The 23,133-nt window shown below is 43.9% G+C and overlaps 1 protein-coding gene across 2 annotated transcripts; it reads right to left on the reverse strand.

Moving 5' to 3' along the window:
- Positions 1-61: 61 nt before the first annotated feature.
- On the reverse strand, positions 62-22,927 carry LOC311107643 (neutral alpha-glucosidase AB-like). Of its 2 annotated transcripts, XR_014610443.1 has the most exons (23): positions 22,635-22,927; positions 21,143-21,244; positions 18,032-18,140; positions 17,758-17,885; positions 12,477-12,656; positions 11,423-11,498; positions 11,090-11,168; positions 10,777-10,873; positions 10,349-10,529; positions 10,034-10,187; positions 9,596-9,831; positions 9,297-9,423; positions 9,122-9,201; positions 5,099-5,239; positions 4,731-4,929; positions 3,940-4,248; positions 3,731-3,807; positions 3,539-3,613; positions 3,266-3,379; positions 3,034-3,146; positions 2,827-2,927; positions 1,005-1,829; positions 62-965 (listed from the first exon to the last, which is right to left on the reverse strand). XR_014610443.1 is itself a non-coding variant. In XM_084150172.1 (22 exons), the coding sequence occupies exons 1-22, from the start codon at positions 22,652-22,654 to the stop codon at positions 1,720-1,722; spliced, it is 2,808 nt and encodes a 935-aa protein (XP_084006298.1). In that variant the 5' UTR covers positions 22,655-22,927; the 3' UTR covers positions 62-1,719. The 2 variants fall into 2 exon arrangements, 1 of the variants encoding a protein (XP_084006298.1); XM_084150172.1 differs by having other exon boundaries at positions 62-1,829.
- Positions 22,928-23,133: the final 206 nt, after the last annotated feature.

A 23,133-nucleotide genomic window follows, 5' to 3' on the forward strand; every position in this document is an offset into this window, starting at 1 on the left:
AATTGCATAGAAAAGCTTTAGATGTACATATCTTTGGTAAGAACAAAACAAAGACATTAGATTGGGAATATACAGTTACTTTATTACCACCCCTATCTAATCTACGTAAGCCGCATTAATTCATAATTAAAAACAATGCCCTCTCACATTTGGTCAGGTTTATTTTCACTTGGTCTCATCTTATCACATATTACTGGCCTCCTTGGTTCCAAGTTCCAACACTCTTCCTGAGAATGCTGCAGTAAGATTTGAATCCTCAACCACAAAAGAATCAAGAAAAACTCTTCAAAATACTTGATTACCAACAACAGTAGGGAATACAACAACCCCATAACAATGCTTTGACCAACTAGGACCGGTCGCTTGTCTCCAGAGAGCTCACTGCATCTTTGTAAACAACATATATATTTCCTAAATAACATTTAAATTTTGACATAATTAAAATCAACACTATAAAGAGCATGACACTCTGAATACACTGGACCGTGACCCTGTACCACAACCCACAATCTAATCCCAATGCCTGGCCCTAACTGCTTTGAGTTCAATCTGGACCTCTCTTCAAGTGCATTTGATAATCAAGTAAACAAATTGAACATAGACAAGTCGGAACAAAAATAAACCTGTCAAAACAAACATGTTATTAGGATGAGTGTCCAAAGTCAGTGGTTTTGGAATAATTCCCAAATATGAGTTTACTTAAAAAGCCAAATCCCCTTCCATTCAGTAGTTCAGACCGTACTTTATGTATTTGACCTCCAGCACATTAAACACAACATCGTAATGATGAGCTAAGCACGCACAATCTTGTCAGAAACTAATTTGGGGGCAAAATAAGAAGGAATGAGTAACCTTAAATTAGGAATCAGAGATAAGACTCAATACACTATGGCAATAAGAGAAATGCACATGACATTTACAGATCCTCTTGGATCAGTGCAGCATTCTTGGTTGGTGGGGAGTTTCTAAATCCCCCCCCCCCCCCCCCCCCCCCCTAATAAAACCTGAATAGAATGTGGCACATAAGCTGAAAGCAAAGGGAGCGGTTTGGCGTTCCTGTTGATTTCTCTTCAGTAATTACAGGGGGAATATATAATGGAATGAAAACATGAAAAATATTAAGAATTTAAAGTCATAAGAGATGGCCAGATATGGAATTAGAAACTAGACTGTGTGAATGAGTGTCTTCATTTTGTTGTCAGCAAACTTATTCAAATGATATTTTACATCTAAAGTATACTTGATGGAAAACCTAAAATAATCATCCATCGGACTTGAATGTCTTTGAGTACTCTCAAACATTCACTACAATGATACCATGATTTGAATTGTGAAGAATGTTTTACGTAAATGCAGCTAACAAAGAATAATCTACCTGGTAACCCTTCAGTAAGTTGACCAACCGTCAGTTTAACAGAATGCAAGGTGGAGATGGAAGAGACACAGTTCAGATCTACCGAACAAAGCCCTGTCCACGTGTGTTTATGTGCCCAAGCTTGTTATGAAAGTGTGTGTGTGTGTGTGTGTGTGTGTGTGTGTGTGTATGTGGATAGTCCTGTATCACCTGTCTAGTCTGTGTACCATATTAGAGCAGTCCTTCCAATATCTTGCTTGGTGCGTTACGATTGCAGCCCGTGTCCACTCAGTTCCTCCATCGCTCTCCTCCTTTCCTGTTCAGTCCGGTTCAGTCGTCCCCCCCTCCATTTTTAATCTCCATGGTTACTGAAGCAACACAGTCCAGTCCACCCCTGCGTTGACGCCCGGCTTGCGAAGGGTTAACACCGACATGGAGGCATCAAACTCCAACTCCAGCAGACTTTCCTTGCCATCTACAGAGAAAAATATATCAGAAAATCAGAATATGGCAATAACAGTCATTCGAGTCTGACCTACCATTATACACACAGTGACACAGAACATATACTGAACAAAAATATAAACACAACAAGTGTTGGTCCCATGTTTCATGAGCTGAAATAAAAGATCCCAGAACTTTTCCATACGCACAAAAAGCTAATTTCTCTAAAATTTCAGTGCACAAATTTGTTTACATCCATGTTAGTGAGCATTTTCTCCTTGCCAAGATAATCCATCCACCTGACAGGTGTGACATATCAAGAAGCTGATTAAACAGCATGCTCATTACACAGGTGCACCTTGTGCCGGGGACAATAAAAGGCTACTCTAAAATGTGCAGTTTTGTCACACAACACAATGCCACAGATGTCTCAAGTTTTGAGGGAGAGTGCAATTGGCATGCTGACTGCAGGAATGTCTACCAGAGAATTGAATGTTCATTTCTCTACCATAAGCCGCCTTCGTCATTTTAGAGAATTTGGCAGTACGTCCAACCGGCCTCAAAACCGCAGACCACGTGTAACCACGCCCAGCAAAGGACCTCCACATCCGGCTCCTTCACCTGCAGGATCGTCTGAGACCAGCCACCTGGACAGCTGATGAAACTGAGGAGTATTTCTGTCTGTAATAAAGCCCTTTTGTGGGGGGAAAACGTATTCTGATTGGCTGGGCCTGGCTCCCCAGTGGGTGGGCCTATGCCCAGTCATGTGAAATCCATAGATTAGGGCTTAATTTATTTATTTTAATTGACTGATTTCCTTATATGAACTCTAACTCAGTAAAAATTGTGAAATTGCTGCATGTTGTGTTTATATTTTTGTTCAGTATAATTTATTGCCCAACTATTTCCGTCTCATAACTGCCTACTTGGGTATGAAAACCGGAAACATTCAAAACACACAATGACTTACTGGCAACTTAACTTGGCACACTAATCCATAGTATGAATAAGACAGTGGAAAAACTCACCAGGAGTCTTCAGAGTGGCCTTGTTGGGCTTACTGGCCCCCAATATGACAATCTTCTCAATCCAGGAGGGAGTGGTGAACTGGGAGCCAGGGGCCAGGTTTCTGCAGGGGGAGAGAGGGAATTCTCAGTTACACTCAACATAGACAAAAAGCAAGGAGTGTAATAATGAATAAACATAATTTGAGAGAGAAAAATGATCTGACAGACCTGGAGGACAGGGCGTTATTGGCAAAGGAAAGTCTTCTGTGGATGAACTGTTTCTGTTTGTCAAAGTTGAAGGTGTGGCCGTCGTCTATGTAGAGCTCGCCCTGGGCAAATCTCTGTAACGGACGTAACATATTAAAAAGGTCAAATCCCAAATCCCACTTCTCCTGCTGCAGAAATCCACCTAAATGGGGAAAACTGAGTGTATAAGTGACAATGTGTGCGTTTGTGTTACCTTTGGGCTGAGAGCAACGAATAAGGTGTAGGGGTCGTGTTCCATGCAGGATGATGACCTTCGAACCCTGGCCTTCCTGGGAATAATGGAACCACCGCGCTGGAATACTGGAATCTGGGAAAGAGAGAGTGTCTTTCCAAGCTTACACAATTCTCTCAACAGCACTTACAGGATGTGATGTTAACTTCATGTGACTGTTTAAATAAGCATGTAGTCCCCTGAGCGTGACAGAGCCTGACTGGTTGTTAGTGAGTGTGTTGTAGAGTTTCTTACAGAGCTCATGGTGACAGGGATGTAGAGGTTCTGGGCTCCGTTGTGTTTCTGGAACGTGTGGACGTCAAACCAGACCTGAAGGACATAGAACAGAGCAGTTAGCAGTGGGTTTCAATTAGATGGCTGACATATAACCTACATAAGACTTATAATAATGACATAACGTTATGACAGTTCCTGAGAGAGACTCACCTCTCCTTTTCCAGGCAGGTAGGGAGTAACACCCCTGGCCCCCTCCTCAGTCACGGGGTGCACCAGCAGATCTCTCCCTGAAACAGCAGGATAGGTGGAATGTGACTCAGTCATGGCATCAATCATAAAGGGTAAGCAAAGACAGAAATATCTATTGACACTGCGCTATACTAGGGAATAACAGATAAATATAACGCGCTCTCACTCACCAAGCAGGAACTGGTCATCCATGGAGAACGTGGCCGTATCCTGAGGATACTCCACCCACAGGGGTCTCATGACGGGCTGGCCAGAGTGGTGGGCGTGGTAGAACAGCTGGTACCAGTAGGGCAGGAGGGCGTAGCGCTGGCGGACAGCCTCCCTGATCAGAGCCGTGTTCTCGGGCCCAAACAGCCAGGGCTCCCTGCGGGGGGTGTCCAGATGGGCATGGGCCCGGAAGAAGGGCTGGTACGCCCCCGTCTGGTACCAGCGCACCAGGAGCTCGGTACTGGGAGACTTGAAGAAGCCACCCACATCAGCTAGGAGAGGGGGAGAGAGAGGAGGAGGATGAGGAGAGGAGTTAACAGAGGGAGAATAACCAATAACCATTTACAATGTGACGGGGTGTAAAGAAACAGACAATGAACCATAATAATGTAAACAAGTCGATAACGGCATCATAAAATTGCGCAAAAGATTTTAAAATGTATTAATTGCTTAGCTGTGACTTTTCGTGTAGAGGAAAATAGGGGCGTTAGCTAAGACTGAATCAGACTCACCTCCACAGAAAGACAGACTCACCTCCACAGAAAGACAGACTCACCTCCACAGAAAGACAGACTCACCTCCACAGAAAGACAGACTCACCTCCACAGAAAGACAGACTCACCTCCACAGAAAGACAGACTCACCTCCACAGAAAGACAGACTCACCTCCACAGAAAGACAGACTCACCTCCACAGAAAGACAGACTCACCTCCACAGAAAGACAGACTCACCTCCACAGACAGACAGACTCACCTCCACAGAAAGAGACACCAACCAGTCCCAGGCTGAGACACATGGGGATGGAGATCTTCAGATGGTCCCACTCAGCAGTGTTATCACCTGTCCACACAGCACCGTAGCGCTGGGAGCCAGCGAAAAAGGCTCTGGTCAGGACAAACGGCCTCTCCACTCCCCCTGAACGCTCAATCAGACCCTCTGCTGTGGCCATTTGCTGAGGGGGAGAGGAGAGGGTGGATATTGCAAGTGCAAGCAGCAAAGCTCAGTAGAAACATTCAAACCGTCTAACAGTCATTTCTTCAAAAAAAAGTCTACCATTGCAATTGCAAGTCCCAGTTCTACAAGAGTGAAGATGAGTACAACACAGGCACACACTCACTCACCACATAGAGTCCGTAGAGGTTGTGGAGGTCACGGTTCTCCCAGTTCCCGTGCAGGGCGTCTTTATGCATGGTGACCTCTGGTCCGTTAAACACTGACGGCTCGTTCATATCGTTCCACGTATACATGTTCTCCATGGAACCCTGAGATCAGAGATATTAGAGCAACAGAATGACACATAGGGAATGAGATTTGATGGCAAAAGTCAAACGGGGGCAGAAGGGACTAGGGCTGTTGCGGTGATCATATTACCGCCACACCGGCGGTCACTAGTCATGAAGTCAGTCAAATTCCATGTGACAGTTTAGTCACGGTAATTAGGCTTCTCCAATGCTGCTGATGGTCATTAGTAGCCTACCAAACTTGCTAACTGCCTGGTACTCTATTGTCCCTCTAATCACGCTGACATCAATGGAAATGTAATCTAAAATCTAAATCAAACACTTCATTTTGCGCAACATTTCTATAGGCTATGCAATTGCGCGAGAAAACAGAGTGATGTCCTATATTAAAAAGAGGATCCATCAGCTTTCTATAGGCTAGGCCTACTATATTAATTTCTCAACTTTCCTAATATTAAGCAAATATTAAGCACATTGCTTATCTTCAGGAGTATAGCCTACCTGGCTGGCATGAAATTGAAAAACAGGAAAAGTGTCCTCCATTCGCTATTTAAGTGCAGAGATTACGTAATTTTCCCCCTGCCTGTTTCGAGACAGGTGCATGATAATGGTCCATTCTAAATCAAAACGAATTTCACGCATATTATTTAGTATGTGTAAAGACAAGATTAGTCTGATGGGTGACAATATTAGCTTATCACTTGTGAATGATATATTATCACTTCTGAATGACGCCCAGCTTAAAAACGCAAGAAACAATGCCTTTTTTTGAGTGACTTTTTCGAATCAGTCGCACACCTCATTTAGCCTAGGCCATAGGCCTATATGTTTAAATAATGTTTGTATCACAACCAAAGTTGCCAAATAACTTCATTAAATGAAGCACATTAATCTGCTTTACAAGGGGTGTAGAGCCTGACTGGCATACAGTGAGGGAACAGTATTTGATCCCCTGCTGATTTTGTACGTTTACCCACTGACAAAGAAATGATCAGTCTATAATTTTAATGGTAAATTTATTTGAACAGTGAGAGACAGAATAACAACCAAAAAATCCAGAAAAACGCATGTCAGAAACGTTATCAATTGATTTGCATTTTAATGAGGGAAATAAGTATTTGACCCCCTCTCAATCAGAAAGATTTCTGGCTCCCAGGTATCTTTTATACAGGTAACGAGCTGAGATTAGGAGCACACTCTTAAAGGGAGTGCTCCTAATCTCAGCATGTTACCTGTATAAAAAGACACCTGTCCACAGAAGCAATCAATCAATCAGATTCCAAACTCTCCACCATGGCCAAGACCAAAGAGCTCTCCAAGGATGTCAGGGACAAGATCGTAGACCTACACAAGGCTGGAATGGGCTACAAGACCATCGCCAAGCAGCTTGGTGAGAAGGTGACAACAGTTGGTGCGATTATTCGCAAATGGAAGAAACACAAAATAACTGTCAATCTCCCTCGGCCTGGGGCACCATGCAAGATCTCACCTTGTGGAGTTGCAATGATCATGAGAATGGTGAGGAATCAGCCCAGAACTACACAGGAGGATCTTGTCAATGATCTCATGGCAGCTGGGACCATAGTCACCAAGAAAACAATTGGTCACACACTACGCCGTGAAGGACTGAAATCCTGCAGCGCCCGCAAGGTCCCCCTGCTCAAGAAAGCACATATACAGGGCCGTCTGAAGTTTGCCAATGAACATCTGAATGATTCAGAGGAAAACTGGGTGAAAGTGTTGTGATCAGATGAGACCAAAATAGAGCTCTTTGGCATCAACTCGCCGTGTTTGGAGAAGGAGGAATGCTGCCTATGACCCCAAGAACACCATCTCCACTGTCAAACATGGAGGTGGAAACATTATGCTTTTGGGGTGTTTTTCTGCTAAGGGGACAGGACAACTTCACCACATCAAAGGGACGATGGACGGGGCCATGTACCGTCAAACCTTGGGTGAGAACCTCCTTCCCTCAGCCAGGGCATCGAAAATGGGTCGTGGATGGGTATTCCAGCATGACAATGACCCAAAACACACGGCCAAGGCAACAAAGGAGTGGCTCAAGAAGAGGCACATTAAGGTCCTGGAGTGGCCTAGCCAGTCTCCAGACCTTAATCTCATAGAAAATCTGTGGAGGGAGCTGAAAGTTTGAGTTGCCAAACGTCAGCCTCGAAACCTTAATCACTTGGAGAAGATCTGCAAAGAAGAGTGGAGCAAAATCACTCCTGAGATGTGTGCAAACCTGGTGGCCAACTACAAGAAACGTCTGACCTCTGTGATTGCCAACAAGGGTTTTGCCACCAAGTACTAAGTCATGTTTTGCAGAGGGGTCAAATACTTATTTCCCTCATTAAAATGCAAATCAAATTTATAACATTTTTGACATGCGTTTTTCTGGATTTTGTTGTTGTTATTCTGTCTCTCACTGTTCAAATAAACCTACCATTAAAATTATAGACTGAGCATGTCTGTCAGTGGGCAAACATACAAAATCAGCAGGGGATCAAATACTTTTTTCGCTCACTGTACATACTGTATGCAGATCATGAGTTTCAAGTTTGGGGAACATAATCTTCACCATAAAAATGCATTACATTAATGGTGTTTTCCAGCTAATGGAACATTCGCGCTTATAGCCTACTACCATGTGCGCATTGCTGCGCTTATAATGTGAAGAAATAGCCTAATAGTTAATCAACATTTTAAGCTAAACGTTCTGATCTGTTGTGTCAGCCACATTGCGTAAAAAAGTGTTTTTGATGCTAGTGGTTGTATTAATTTGGGATCTATCGCATCCCACAACTGTCCCAGACTATGTTTGGAATATTTTTTCTCACACAGAATAGGTCAACTTTTGTACTATGGGGGATAGTAGATTGACACAGGCTAGTGCTTTTGCTGTTCGTTAGGCCTACTCATCTTGTTGGCTGATGAAAAGTAAATGTGGACAGTTCTTCCAATATTTTCCATATGCACCTCGAAATTGGATAAGGACGAGCGCAGTTCCGTCCCTGTGAGAAAGACCCGATCACGTGATGGAGATGAGAGGTGCATCGGAGCAGGCAGCACTCAGGGAGAAGGGCTGCAAAAGGCATGGATTTCTTTAGGGTGCATTATGGCCACACAAAGGGGATGCTGCTGGTAAATTCGAGGCATTCTCAAGTGCTTCTCAAATTGTGAATGAGAGACTCATGAAGTGTGTACAGCCTGTGCAAAAAAAAAGCAGAGCTCATACCTTTCAAGCAACTTTTTTTCAAATCATTAGTCGCATCATGCAGCCTTACAATGTATTAAAAATCAAAACATATAGCCCAACGTTTGTAGAACAACTAAAGTTACATTTATCCCTCTAAATTAGGCATATAGGAACACCTATTTCTTTGTTAACCACTCAACACAGAATAGCCGCATGTGCGCACTCCCTCAAATCGTTTGAAGAAAATATCCTTTCTATTTTATTCAGCTTTGTTTAATTGTATTCTTCATACTATAAATTAATGCCACGGAATTCTAAGCAAATCTTGTCTGCTAAATGAACTAGTGTAGCCCACAGCCATTTGGCATAGCCAGATCAGGACCTAACATAAGGACAACTCAGAGTATGCTATTCTGTTCTTCTGAAATAGACTACATTTTCTTCATAGCAAGATTCTTTAGACCTGTTTAAAATAAATAAATGGATTTATTGTGAAGGTGTAGGCTATATTACATGGATTTAGACTTTTCAAAATATAGGATGTTCCAAAGGTCTGCATCAGTGGCTTGTAGGCTATGTGTGGATGCCAGGAGATGCTACATGTGTTTATGTTAATTAACTATAAATTACCATGAGACTGACAGTTATTTGCTTGACAAATCACCAGCTGACGAAATGTGACCGCCACAGCCCTAGAAGGGACTTACCTCATACTGATCGTAGGCAAACATACTGGCCCACCAAGCTCTCATCTCAGGGTTGGTAAAGTCTGGGTAACCAGAATTACCTAGAATAGAAAGAGGAAAGATTTGAGAGAGATGTTGAATAAGTGCAATGTGTTTCTCTTCGATTAGGGGTCAGACTAATTTCCCTGTTTCTTACCAGGCCAGCACCAGCCCTCGTAGTCTCTGCCATCTTTGTTTTTGACGTAGAACCCTTTGGAGCCGATCTCATTGTGGATCTTGTAGCTGCTGTCCACCTTGATGTGGGGGTCCACAATGGTCACCATCTAATGGTACAGGGAGAAGGAAAACAGCAAAACTGAGATGAGACGACTTGTCAACGTGTCTCAGAACCTTTGACTTTTTACATTCTTCATCTATAGTCGAGTCCCAATAAGACAGAACTGTTTTCGACAAGGGAGCCCTGGCCAGACAGCTGTAACACATGAATGTGCTCACCTTGCGTCTCTTGTCTACCAGACCCTGCAGCATGTCTTTGGGCTGGGGGAACTTGTGAGGGTCCCAGGTGAAGTAACGCTTGCCGTCCGTGTGCTCTATGTCCAGCCAGATGAAGTCGTAGGGGATGTCGTGCTCGTCGAAGCCCTGGTCCACCGCCGCCACATCCTCCTGGTCATTGTAGTTCCAGCGGCACTGGTGGTAAGCCAGCGCAGACAGGGGAGGGAAGGCCTGGGTACCTGGTGGGGAGAGAGTGCTGGGTGGTCATTTATAGACAGTTTTATTATGAGGGACCCTGGTGGCAGGCCAGCGCAGACAGGGAAGGCCTGGGTACCTGGACAGGTGTGTGAGGGAAGTGGCACGATCTGCGACACTAACCTCTACAGGGACTGGGAAAGTGGACAGGGAATATGAACTGGGTTTCTGTAGTGAGAGTCTGACCTGTGAGTGATGCGTACTGGGAAAAGACATCAGTGGGAGTGGGTCCCAGCATGATGAAGACGTCGATGATGCCACTCTCTGAGATCCAACGCACGTCAGTCTGTGGCGTCTCACTGGAGCCCTGAACGTAGTCCAGCATCTGGCCAAACACAGTCTATACAACCAGAGAGAACCAGAGTAGGGGTAAGAGGGTGTGTTTGTGTTCTCTCTGACTGTACCCTTCAATGTGTATACACAGGGTGGTTGAGAGGTGTGTCTCTCACTGGGAACCCTGGAGAAAAATATTTACTGACTAACTGTGTGTGTGTGTCTTACCTTGCCGGCGGTGTTGGAGCTGATGTCCACCCAGGTCTCAGCAGCGTTGAGCCAGAAGATGCCCATGGTGCGCTGTGCACTGTGGGACAGCATGACAGGGATGGCACCGTACAAGGCCATGGGGTTGAACAGCTCATACTGGAACACGTCTAGGTTAAACAACCGGTACGGATCCCCTCCACTGGAAAATGCATACGTATATATTATTGCATTGTCATATAGTCTGTCTTTTCGTCCTATTTAAAAATCTTCAACCTACAATGTTGAAAACAAAAGAAAATGCATCAACACAAACAGTTAAGAGCTTGTCCTGCACCGTCAGAAAATACATACGGTAGAAAACCATCTGAAAACATAAAGTAGTCTTAGTTAACTACGGTCTCAATTAACCAATATAAAGGGCCAATGTCAGTATCAGTATCACTCACTCAGTGGTTTTGAGTTTAAGGCTGTCTGCGTGTTCCGGGATCCCATAGACATGCTCCACCCCTGGCAGAGAGAAGTCCAGACTGATGGAGGAAGGGCCTGAGGGAGAACACAGCCAACCAGGACACACTACATTCAAAACCCATTCAGCATTGGTCACTGTGCCTAAAGCAAGTCATACAACTCATCCAATCATAAAATAATATCTCTAGGAGATGAGGACCCAGGATCAGAATACCAAGTCTTTGATTGCAAGCCTCCTCTTTCACCTGTCAATTTATCTGAAATAACAGGTCCACAGAGAAGTATCCGTACCATTGGGTTTGTTGTCTGTGTGCGATTTGAATGTCTCTTCCCACATTCCATCCTCCATTTTCTCATCCTGCTTTGCCGTCTAGGAAGGAAGGAACAAAATAAACAACGGTGGAGACAGATGGAAAGAATGGGAGAGGAGCATTGTGGTGGAGAGAGAGAGAATGGGAAAAGCAACGAAAAGAGGGGTTGATTTCGGTTTCAGTCCGTTGGCAAGGGCAGTAAGCAGTGTTACAAAACCTTTAACTGCATCTCTTGTTCAGTTTATTGATCCTAATCAAATGCCTGGGGGAAACCTTGGTTAGTGTTACTTCTCCCTTCATGCCTCCCACACACCTCCTCCTCTCCTCCTGCCGGTTCGTTGGCAGCATCAGTTTCTTCTTTCTTCTCAGTTCCTTCTGGGTCTACCTGACTGTGGGAGAGAGAGAGAGAGAGATAGAGAGAGAAACGTCCCCAAAACAGATACACAACTGGCTGACAACTGAGTAAATAAAAATACCAATAGAAGCACACAGGGAAGAGAGAACAGAAATAAGGAAAATCATGACGGCCACACACAACCTTCTCACTAGTATAAAACTAGAGCTAGTGTCAAACTACTGAAACCTCTAAGATTTCACTCTAATGACAAAAGGGGAACAACTCCCTACCTTGTGGTTATTTCTTTAGCTAAACACCCAAAGGGACCACCAGTACCCTGCCTTACACATAGGCTTCCTCCGAGAACACACACTACCCCAGTGAAAGCACACACTGACCGGAACAAACAAGCCTTGAGGAGACATTGTGGTCTACTCAGTGCTGTGGGATTAGACTAGGCGGCCTCTACATATAACATGACTGTATTGGGTCAACGGTGAGTTGAAATGGCTGTATTATGAAGACATTTGAAGTCAAAAGAGAAGTGTGGGAGGAAAAAGGCTTGTGAACATCTCCTCTGAAGACAGGTAAAGAGCAGACCAAATGGTAGTGAGCCTAGAACTGGTTTTCATGCCTAGACAGCAAATGATTTAGTAAAAAGCTACCACGCCAAGTCACCACATCCTTGAGCCATTTGGGCATGTCATTTTTGGATGTCTGTCTAAACTTTGACACAACTCCATACTCCTACATTGACAGCACAGACTAATACAAACCTATAAAGCTGAAGGAATTTACCTAGAGAATACCCACTTTATATTTTCCCACACGCTATAAACTTTGGTTTTTATCTTATAGGAGATGCTGAAAGGTAGAAGAGAAGAACGGAACAGAATGGAGGAAAATAATGATGAAATGGAGAAGCAGAATACCAAGCAGTGAAAAAGCAAGAAAACAAACAAAAGAAACATGTATAATGTGAGAACATAAACACAAACTTGCATTGTGAAGGGATATGTGGGTCACTTACGTATCCTTGCGGATCCGGAGGTGCTCGAAGGCCAGCAGGCCACGGGAGTTAAGCGACAGAAGAACCTCCCGCCCCTCCATGATGTCCAATCGGAACGGTTTAGCACTGACGATCAGCCGCTGAGAGTCTGCCCCCAAAGACAGAACCACCCCGTTCTCATCCTGCGACAGGAGAGACAGACTGAGGAAGGAGAGGGAGAAGAGAGAGCGAGATGAGTGTGAGAGGGGTAAAACAATGGGTGGAATCAATAAGGCAACAGAAAACACCCAATACACATATCATTTAGATGACATTATTCTGTGCTATCTTGTCTCCACTGTCCATTCACACAGATGCATTCTCTCTTGGTTCTGGAGGCTATAACATTATCAACAAATCTACACCACTTCCTGAGAGCCAGGCCACTCATCTACTGCATGCCCTCAGGTAGTGTTTTCCTGCTTCCTCCATGAACTACATTTCCTTTTCAAATCAAATTGTATTTGTCACATGCGCCGAAAACAACAGGTGTAGACCTTACAGTGAAATGCTTACTTAAAAGCCCTTAACCAACAATGCAGTTTTAAGAAAGAATACCAAAAAAATAAAAAATAAAATCACACAAAAAAATACGATATAAAATAATACGAAATAAAAGTAACAAATAATTAAAGAGCAGCAGTAAAAATAACAATAGCGAGGCTATATACAGGGGGTACCAGTACCGAGTCAATGTGCGGGGGCACCGGTTAGTCAAGGTAATTTAGGTAATATGTACATGTAGGTAGAGTTATTAAAGGGACTATGCATAGATAATAAACAGAGTAGCAGCAGCGTAAAAGAGGGGGGGGTCTGGGTAGCCATTTGATTAGATGTTCAAGGAGTCTTATGGCTTGGGGGTAGAAGCTGTTTAGAAGACCCTTGGACCTAGACTTGGCGCTCCGGTACCGCTTGCCGTGTGGCAGCAGAGAGAACAGTCTATGACTAGGGTGGCTGGAATATTTTACAATTTCTAGAGCCTTCCTCTGACACCGCCTGGTATAGAGGTCCTGGATGGCAGGAAGCTTGGCCCCAGTGATGTACTGGGCCGTACGCACTACCCTCTGTAGTGCCTTGCGGTCGGAGGCAGAGCAGTTGCCATACCAGGCAGTGATGCAACCAGTCAGGATGCTCTCGATGGAGCAGCTGTAGAACCTTTTGAGGATATGAGGACCCATGTCAAATATTTTCAGTCTCCTTAGGGGGAATAGGTTTTGTCGTGCCCTCTTCACGACTGTCTTGGTGTGCTTGGACCGTGTCAGTTTGTTGGTGATGTGGACACAAAGGAACTTGAAGCTCTCAACCTGCTCCACTACAGCCCCGTCGATGAGAATGGGGCGTGCTCGGTCCGCTTATTATTCCTGTAGTCCACAATCAACTCCTTTGTCTTGATCACGTTGAGGGAGAGGTTGTTGTTCTGGCACCACACGGCCAGGTCTCTGACCTCCTCTCTATAGGCTGTCTCGTCGTTGTCGGTGATCAGGCCTACCACTGTTGTGTCATCGGCAAACTTAATGATGGTGTTTGAGTCGTGTCTGGCCATGCAGTCATGAGTGAACAGGGAGTACAGGAGGGGACTGAGCACGCACCCCTGAGGGGCCCCCGTTTTGAGGATCAGCGTGGCGGATGTGTTGTTACCTACCCTTACCACCTGGGGGCGGCCCGACAGGAAGTCCAGGATCCAGTTGCAGAGGGAGGTGTTTAGTCCCAGGGTCCTTAACTTAGTGATGAGCTTTGAGCGCACTATGGTGTTGAACGCTGAGCTGTAGTCAATGAATAGCATTCTCACATAGGTGTTCCTTTTGTCCAGGTGTGAAAGGGCAGTGTGGAGTGCAATAGAGATTGCATCATCTGTGGATCTGTTGGGGCGGTATGCTAATTGGGGTGGGTCTAGGGTTTCTGGGATAATGGTGTTGATGTGAGCCATGACCAGCCTTTCAAAGCACTTCATGGCTACAGACGTGAGTGCTACGGGTCGGTAGTCATTTAGGCACTGGTTGCACATTTAACATGCTGGTAGAAATTAGGTAAAACAGATTTAAGTTTCCCTGCATTAAAGTCCCCGGTCACTAGGAGCGCCACCTCTGGATGAGCGTTTTCCTGTTTGCTTATGGTCGTATACAGTTCATTGAGTGTGGTCTTACTGTTTGTGGTGGTAAATAGACAGCTACGAAGAATATAGATGAAAACTCTCTTGGTAGATAGTGTGGTCTACAGCTTATCATGAGATACTCTACCTCAGGCGAGCAAAACCTTGAGACTTCCTTAGATATCATGCACCAGCTGTTTACAAATATACATAGACCGCCACCCCTTGTCTTACCAGAGAAATTACAGTTTTAATGTCCCGTTGGTAGGATATACGTGCCTGTAGTTCGTCCACTTTATTATCAAGTGATTGTAAGTTGGCCAATAGTTTCGATGGCAAAGGCAGATTAGCCACTCGTCGCCGGCTCCTTACCAGGCACCCCGATCTCCTTCCACGATATCTCCTTTTCTTTCTACTGCTAATGACGGGGATGAGGGCCCTGTCGGGTGTCTGGAGTAAAAAAATATTTGTCCAGTTCAAGGTGAGTAATCGCTGTTCTGATGTCCAGAAGCTCTTTTCGGTCATAAGAGACAGTAGCAGCAACATTATGTACAAAAGGTTAAGAGTCCATAAAACAGCAGCCATCCCCCTCCGGTGCCATTATCAGTGGGGCTAATATGCTTTAACCCCATTGCTGGTCTCCGTCCTAACCAATTATTTCATTGCCCCCCATTTTTCTCAAGGGTTTTTCTCTGCATGTTCTACTCTGCTTTAGCCACTATCTCCTGTATTCCTGAGTTGGCTCTAGAACATTTCTCCTCCATATGTATTCCTCTGGCAGATAAACACACCCCTTTTAAACAATTCAGAGTCAAAGATAGCTCAGAAGAAAACCAAGGGCTGGATCTATCTGAGCTCATTCAGTTGAGAAATAAGGCCTGGGCCAAAGCAAGGAGTACTGACTATAGTGGACTGGCAATCTTTCAGACAATTGAGAAACATATGTACTATCTCGATTAAGAAAGCTAAATCAAGCTATTTTTTAAGCTCTCTCTGACTCTGCTGGTGATACTTGTTGGAAAACAGTAAACACACTAAAGCGTACAAATTCCTCTTCTTCCCTGCCTATGTACGTTCTGTCTGACTCTGGCATCATAACTGAGAAGAATGGAATAAGTGATGCTTTTCAATCATAATTTTATCTCGGCAGGCTTTTTATTTGAGAGAAACTGTGGTTTAATTGACCCTGGTCAATCAATCGACTGCTCTTCCATCTGCCAGCCTCTAGCTGACTCGACAGTTAACCCGTCAACATCTAGTCAATCTTTGCTTTCATTTCAACAATTTACTATCTGTGATGTGCTAGATGCCTTGCTTAAGATTGATGTAATAAAAATCCACTGGGGCTGATATGCTTGATCCATTTTTGATGCAGCTCTCTGCCCCCCGATTGCTGAATCATTAACCCATATTTTTTACCTGACGATTATATCTGGTACTATCCCCAAGGTTTGGGAGGCGGCCCATGTACTCCCCCTTCAAAGGTGCTGACCCTTGTGACCTAAATAATTATCGGCCCATTTCTAAACTTTCTTGCCTCGCTAAAATATTAGAATCCTTGATTAATTCTCAGCTAAGATCTTTCTTATCTTTGAAAGGTATTCTAAATGTACATCAGTCGGATTTTAGACCAGGTCATAGCACTATCTCTGCTGCATCCCTAGGTATAAATGATGTGGTTAACTGTATGGATTAAAGACAACATTGTGCTGCCCTCTTCATTGACCTGTCAAAGGCTTTCGATACTGTTGATCACTCACTGCTAATTCAGAGGCTTTCCTCAAATTGGCCTAGACCAGGCTGCATGTAACTGGTTGAAAAAGTATTTGACAGAACTCAATGTGCATCTACTGATTGTGTTCAATCAGGTTTCTTGGATATTACGAAAGGTGTCCCACAGGGGTAGATTCTGGGTCCTGTACTTTTTACATTAACAATATCAACTTGTCTGTAAAAAACTGTAACCTGCACTTGTATGCCGATGATACTGTTGTGTATGCTATTGACCCCACGGTTGGCCAGGCTCTATCTGAACTACAGTCTGCTTTCATTGTATTACAGAAAAACGTTATTGACCTGAAATTAGTATTGAATGCAGGTAAAACTAAGTATATGTTCTCTAGAGCGCATAAAAATAACTGATGATTTAACTATATGTACTTTGGATGGTGTCCATATTGAGCATGTCCCTGCTTACAAATATCTGGGCATCTGGATACATGAAAAGCTGTCTTTTTAAAAGCGTATTGATGAGTTAGTTAAAAAGCTGAGAATAAAAATGGGCTTCTTCTATAGAAATAGGTCCTGCCTCTCGATAAACAGTAGAAAGCAGATTATTCAGTCGATGTTCCTATCGGTCCTACATCATCTATATGAACGCAGTTGCCACTTCATTACAGCCATTAGATGCAGTTTATCATAGCGCACTGCGCTTGATTACGGGCTACAATTTTAGTACTCATCACTGCATTCTCTCCCAGAAAGTTGGTTGGCCCTCTGATGTCACGTAGGTTGATACATTGCTGTTTTCATTTATAAAGCCATTTTGCAAAAAGTCCCACTGTACCTACATTTACATTTTAGTCATTTAGCAGACGCTCTTATCCAGAGCGACTTAAAGGAGAAATTAGGGTTAAGTGCCATGCTCAAGGGCACAGACAGATTTTTCACCTAGTCGGCTCAGGGATTAGAACCAGCGACCTTTCGGTTACTGGCACAACGCTCTTAACCACTAAGCTACCTGCCGCCCATCTTTCCTAAACTTTAGACATACGAGTTACCACACCCAGTCTGGAAACTCCTTTGGTCTCTGAGTAAACTAAAAGCTGATTTATCTTTCTTCCACCTTATTTGTCGAACGATCTTCAAAATGTTCTTAAATTTGATGTTTTGGTGCCTCTAGGGCAATTCAGACGGCTGATTGAGGACCTTATCATTGATGAATGTGTTTTTTTTTTTATGACCATGTTTGTCTTTCTGCTTGCATTTTTTATTTATATTGATGTGTGCATTTTCGGTAATTTATGTAATTCAGGTCTCATCTGTAAAAGAGACCTTGGTCTCAGTACGACTCCTTGATAAAATAAAGGTTACATAAAATTACAATAAAAAATCCACATGGCTCAATGTCACCCATCACCCACCCACTACTCTAGGTGGCTCTATGAGACTTACGGCTCTGTGGGAGGGTCGTTGATGAGCACATCGGGGACCTCAAAGCGAGGCTTCAGCGGCTTCAACTCGTTTATCTTCACCCTGGTCATGTTGCCCTGGAGACGATAGAGCTCGAGCAGCAGACGCACCTGAGGGGGGAGGGGTAGGAGGAGGGTAACAAAAAAAATGAGACCAGGTCCCAAAGGGGTTTCGAGCACACCTGTTAATACATGTATGGACGTACAATAACATCATATTACATCTGTCAATTAAAGTGTGGGTGTGTGTAACAGACCTTGTTGTTGTCATTGATGAGCTGCAGAGTGAGTTTGGTGTTGGTGAGCTCCAGGGTCTCCAGTAGGGCTCTGTACGGGGACTGGCCAGGCTTCAACGCTCGCTGACGCCTGAGTGCACAAACACACATTGAGTTAACACAAACTCTGATAAACATGTTCTATGTGGATGTAGAAGTACAGTGGGGAGAAAAAGTATTTAGTCAGCCACCAATTGTACAAGTTCTCCCACTTAAAAATATGAGAGAGGCCTGTAATTTTCATCATAGGTACACGTCAACTATGACAGACAAATTGAGGGAAAAAAATCCAGAAAATCACATTGTAGGATTTTAAATGAATTTATTTGCAAATTATGGTGGAAAATAAGTATTTGGTTACCTACAAACAAGCAAGATTTCTGGCTCTAACAGACCTGTAACTTCTTCTTTAAGAGGCTCCTCTGTCCTCCACTCGTTACCTGTATTAATGGCACCTGTTTGAACTTGTTATCAGTATAAAAGACACCTGTCCACAACCTCAAACAGTCACACTCCAAACTCCACCATGGCCAAGACCAAATAGCTGTCAAAAGACACCAGAAACAAAATTGTAGACCTGCACCAGGCTGGGAAGACTGAATCTGCAATAGGTAAGCAGCTTGGTTTGAAGAAATCAACTGTGGGAGCAATTATTAGGAAATGGAAGACATACAAGACCACTGATCATCTCCCTCGATCTGGGGCTCCACGCAAGATCTCACCCCGTGGGGTCAAAGTGATCACAAGAACGGTGAGCAAAAATCCCAGAACCACACAGGGGGACCTAGTGAATGACCTGCAGAGAGCTGGGACCAAAGTAACAAAGCCTACCATCAGTAACACACTACGCCGCCAGGGACTCAAATCCTGCAGTGCCAGACGTGTCCCCCTGCTTAAGCCAGTACATGTCCAGGCCCGTCTGAAGTTTGCTAGAGTGCATTTGGATGATCCAGAAGAGGATTGGGAGAATGTCAGATGAAACCAAAATAGAACTTTTTGGTAAAAACTCAACTCGTCGTGTTTGGAGGACAAAGAATGCTGAGTTGCATCCAAAGAACACCATACCTACTGTGAAGCATGGGGGTGGAAACATCATGCTTTGGGGCTGTTTTTCTGCAAAGGGACCAGGACGACTGATCCGTGTAAAGGAAAGAATGAATGGGGCCATGTATCGTGAGATTTTGAGTGAAAACCTCCTTCCATCAACAAGGGCATTGAAGATGAAACGTGGCTGGGTCTTTCAGCATGACAATGATCCCAAACACACCGCCCGGGCAACGAAGGAGTGGCTTCGTAAGAAGCATTTCAAGGTCCTGGAGTGGCCTAGCCAGTCTCCAGATCTCAACCCCATAGAAAATCTTTGGAGGGAGTTGAAAGTCCGTGTTGCCCAGCGACAGCCCCAAAACATCACTGCTCTAGAGGAGATCTGCATGGAGGAATGGGCCAAAATACCAGCAACAGTGTGTGAAAACCTTGTGAAGACTTACAGAAAACGTTTGACCTGTGTCATTGCCAACAAAGGGTATATAACAAAGTATTGAGAAACTTTTGTTATTGACCAAATACTTATTTTCCACCATAATTTGCAAATAAATTCATAAAAAATCCTACAATGTGATTTTCTGGATTTTTTTTCTCATTTTGTCTGTCATAGTTGACGTGTACCTATGATGAAAATTACAGGACTCTCATCTTTTTAAGTGGGAGAACTTGCACAATTGGTGGCTGACTAAATACTTTTTTTCCCCACTGTACATATCGTGAACATCCTGGACCATATTTGAGGAAGAGAATGGGGGTAGACTAGTTGAGGGCTTACGCGTTACCATCAGTCACTTACACTGAACAAAAATATACAAAGATTTTACTGAGTTACAGTTCATAAGGAAATCAGTCAATTGAAATAAATTCATTAGACCCTAATCTATGGATGTCACATGACTGGGAATACACATCGCATCTGTTGATCACAGATACCTGTAAAAAAAAAAAGGTAGGGGTGTGGATCAGAAAACCAGTCAGTATCTGGTGTGACCACCATTTGCCTCATGCAGCGCGACGCATCTCCTTTGCATAGAGTTTAATCAGGCTGTTGACTGCGGCATGTGGAATTTTGTCCCACTCCTCTTCAATGGCTGTGCAAAGTTGCTGAATATTGGCAGGAACTGGAACACACTGTTGTACACATCGATCCAGAGCATCCCAAACATGCTCAATTGGTGACATGTCTGGGGCCATGCATTGTTATGCTGAGGTGATGGCAGACGATTAATGGCACAACAATGGCCCTCAGTATCTCATCACGGTATCTCTGTGCATTCAAATTGCCATCGATAAAATGCGATTGTGTTCGTTGTCCGTTGCTTATGCCTGGCCATACCATAACCCCACCATGGGGCACTCTGTTCACAATGTTGACATAAGCAAACCGGTCGCCCACACGACGCCATACACTGTCTGCCATCTACCCGGTACAGTTGAAATCAGGATTCATCCGTGACGAGCACACTTCTCCAGCTTGCCAGTGGCCATCAAAGGTGAGCATTTGCCAACTGAAGTCGGTTATGACGCCAAACTGCAGTCAGGTCAAGACCCTGGTGAGGACGACGAGCACGCAGATGAGCTTCCCTGAGACGGTTTCTGACAGTTTGTGCAGAATGACGTTGGAGGTGGCTTACGGTAGAGAAATTAACATTCAATTATCTGGCAACAGCTCATTGTGTTGTGTGACGCACATTTTGGAGTAGCCTTTTATTGTCCCCGGCACAACGCGCACCTGTGTAATGATCATGCTGTTTAATCAGCTTCTTGATATGCCACACCTGTCAGGTAGATGGATTATCTTGGCAACAGAGACATACTAACAGGGATGTAAACACATTTGCGCACCATTTTAGAAAATATGTTTTTTGTGCATATGGAACATTTTTGGGATCTTTTACTTCAGCTCATGAAACATGGGACCAGCACTTTAGATGTTGCATTTATATATATATATATATATATACACACACACACTGACATTCTCCTTTGATTGTGTAAAATCTCCATCAAGGTGCTAAGTGCTGTAGCTGCGTATCGTCCAGGACTTACTTGCAGAAGGCACTCTGGTCACAGGTTTTGAAGTTCCCCCGGTCCACCGCCCAGGCGCCACTGAGGCAGGCAGCCAGACACAACACTAACAGAGGCCCCATCCTGAGAGGGCGGAAGAGAGATACATAAAATGGGAAGCAGAGGTTAAGAGGAGAATGAAATACTATATACATTAAGCCAGTGTTTCCCAACCCTGGTCCTCCAGTACCCCCAACACTACACATTTTTGTTGTAGCCCTGAACAAACACACCTTATTCATCTCATTGAGGGCTTGATGATTAGTTGACGAGTTGAATCAGGTGTGCTTGGCCATGGTTAAAATAAAAATGTGTACTGTTGGGGGTACTCGAGGACTAGGGTTGGGAAACACAGCATTAAGCTCTGCAAAGTTGCAGTGATAGATAATGATGCTGACAACAAGTCAAACAACTAGACCGGTGTTAACCAACTCCGGTCCTCGAGTATCCCCAACTGTTCATATTTCTGTTGTGGCTCCAGACAAGCATAACTGATTCTACTTGTCAACTAATCATCAAGCCATTGACTCAAGTCCCGTATAGCTCAGTTGGTAGAGCATGGCGTTTGCTACGCCAGGGTTGTGGGTTCGATTCCCACGGGGGGCCAGTATGAATTTTTTTTAATAATAATGATGTATGCACTCACTAACTGTACGTCGCGCTGGATAAGAGCGTCTGCTACACGACTAAAACATTTTTTGAATCAGACGTTTTTGTCCGGGGCTACAACAAAAATGTGTGCTGTTGGTGGTACTCAAGGACCGGAGTTGGGAAACACTGGCCTAGACTATGAAATCCATGTGGGAATTTACACTACAATGGACTTTAACCAGGTATGCGTCCTCAAAAAAGGTTGATACAAATGCCTCTTGCTGTTTCCATATCCTGTTGGTTAACCTTATCTAAAATGTGTATAATGAATCACTAACGTTATAGCCAGCTATACCTGTTAATGAGTTCGTATGGGTAATACAATGCCCATCTTTGTCAAAATATTATCTGGCTAGCATAACTCCCTGTGCTGATTTGGGCTCGCTGCCTCGCTCTGTTCTAAACTGTTGGAGCATCTCTTCATATCAACTAACCGCTGACGTCGCTTCTTTGGTCCTGTCAAATCTTGCTAACTAGCTAAATCCTCGTCGTAATACAATTTGTAGGACACACAAGACAGAGACACACACGTGTTATGATACTTAACCGATCGAGTTATTTACCAATGTATGTCGATAATTATCTAGTTAGCTAGTTAGAGATCATCATCCTGAAATGTTAGCTACATAGAGGGCTCTCAAGCCGCTAACTTAATTCAAGAGGGCTCAAGCTTCTTCCTATGACTGCTGCTAGCTAGACAGTAAAAAGATAACTCCACCAGTCTACTCTCGAGTATAGCGAACGAATGTCCCTGAATCACGGTACATTCGAAATCACTAGCTAGCTAAAAGCATTATTTAACCGCCGAATTGGTTTGTCTTACCTTACTCTGAAGGCGGCCATCTTGGTTTAGTTCCAACCTTGGCCCTGCCCCGTTTTACATTGAACTAACAAAGACCGAGAAGAGTAACAAGATCCCGAAAAACGGAGTGGGAGTTTTTGCAGTCTTTAAATATGTAGGACCACATTCGATATTGGTGGATTCTGTTCAATATTTATAATGATCAATTCTCATCGGCAATTAGATTCGAAACTATTCTAGTCTTCCGGAATGTGTCCACCCGGTTTATCTCGCTCCTTGTATTTATTTATCCTCTCAGACACGGATACGTCTGTTTGAATTGGTAGTCAGTTCTGGAGCAATCCTCTGATTTATTTGTACTACTCTGGTTGCGCTGTGCTTGCTGAATTTCCCTTTAGGGACAAACACACTTACAGGCTCTACCAATATAAAAACACTTTGTGAAACATCTACACAGAGCATGTATGGTGTTTCAAACAAATTGTCCTGTATGTAATCACATTCAGCATATTTGAGTGAT

Source organism: Coregonus lavaretus (assembly GCF_964263955.1).
Source record: "Coregonus lavaretus genome assembly, chromosome: 32".
In the NCBI taxonomy this organism is placed as follows: Eukaryota; Metazoa; Chordata; class Actinopteri; order Salmoniformes; family Salmonidae; genus Coregonus; species Coregonus lavaretus.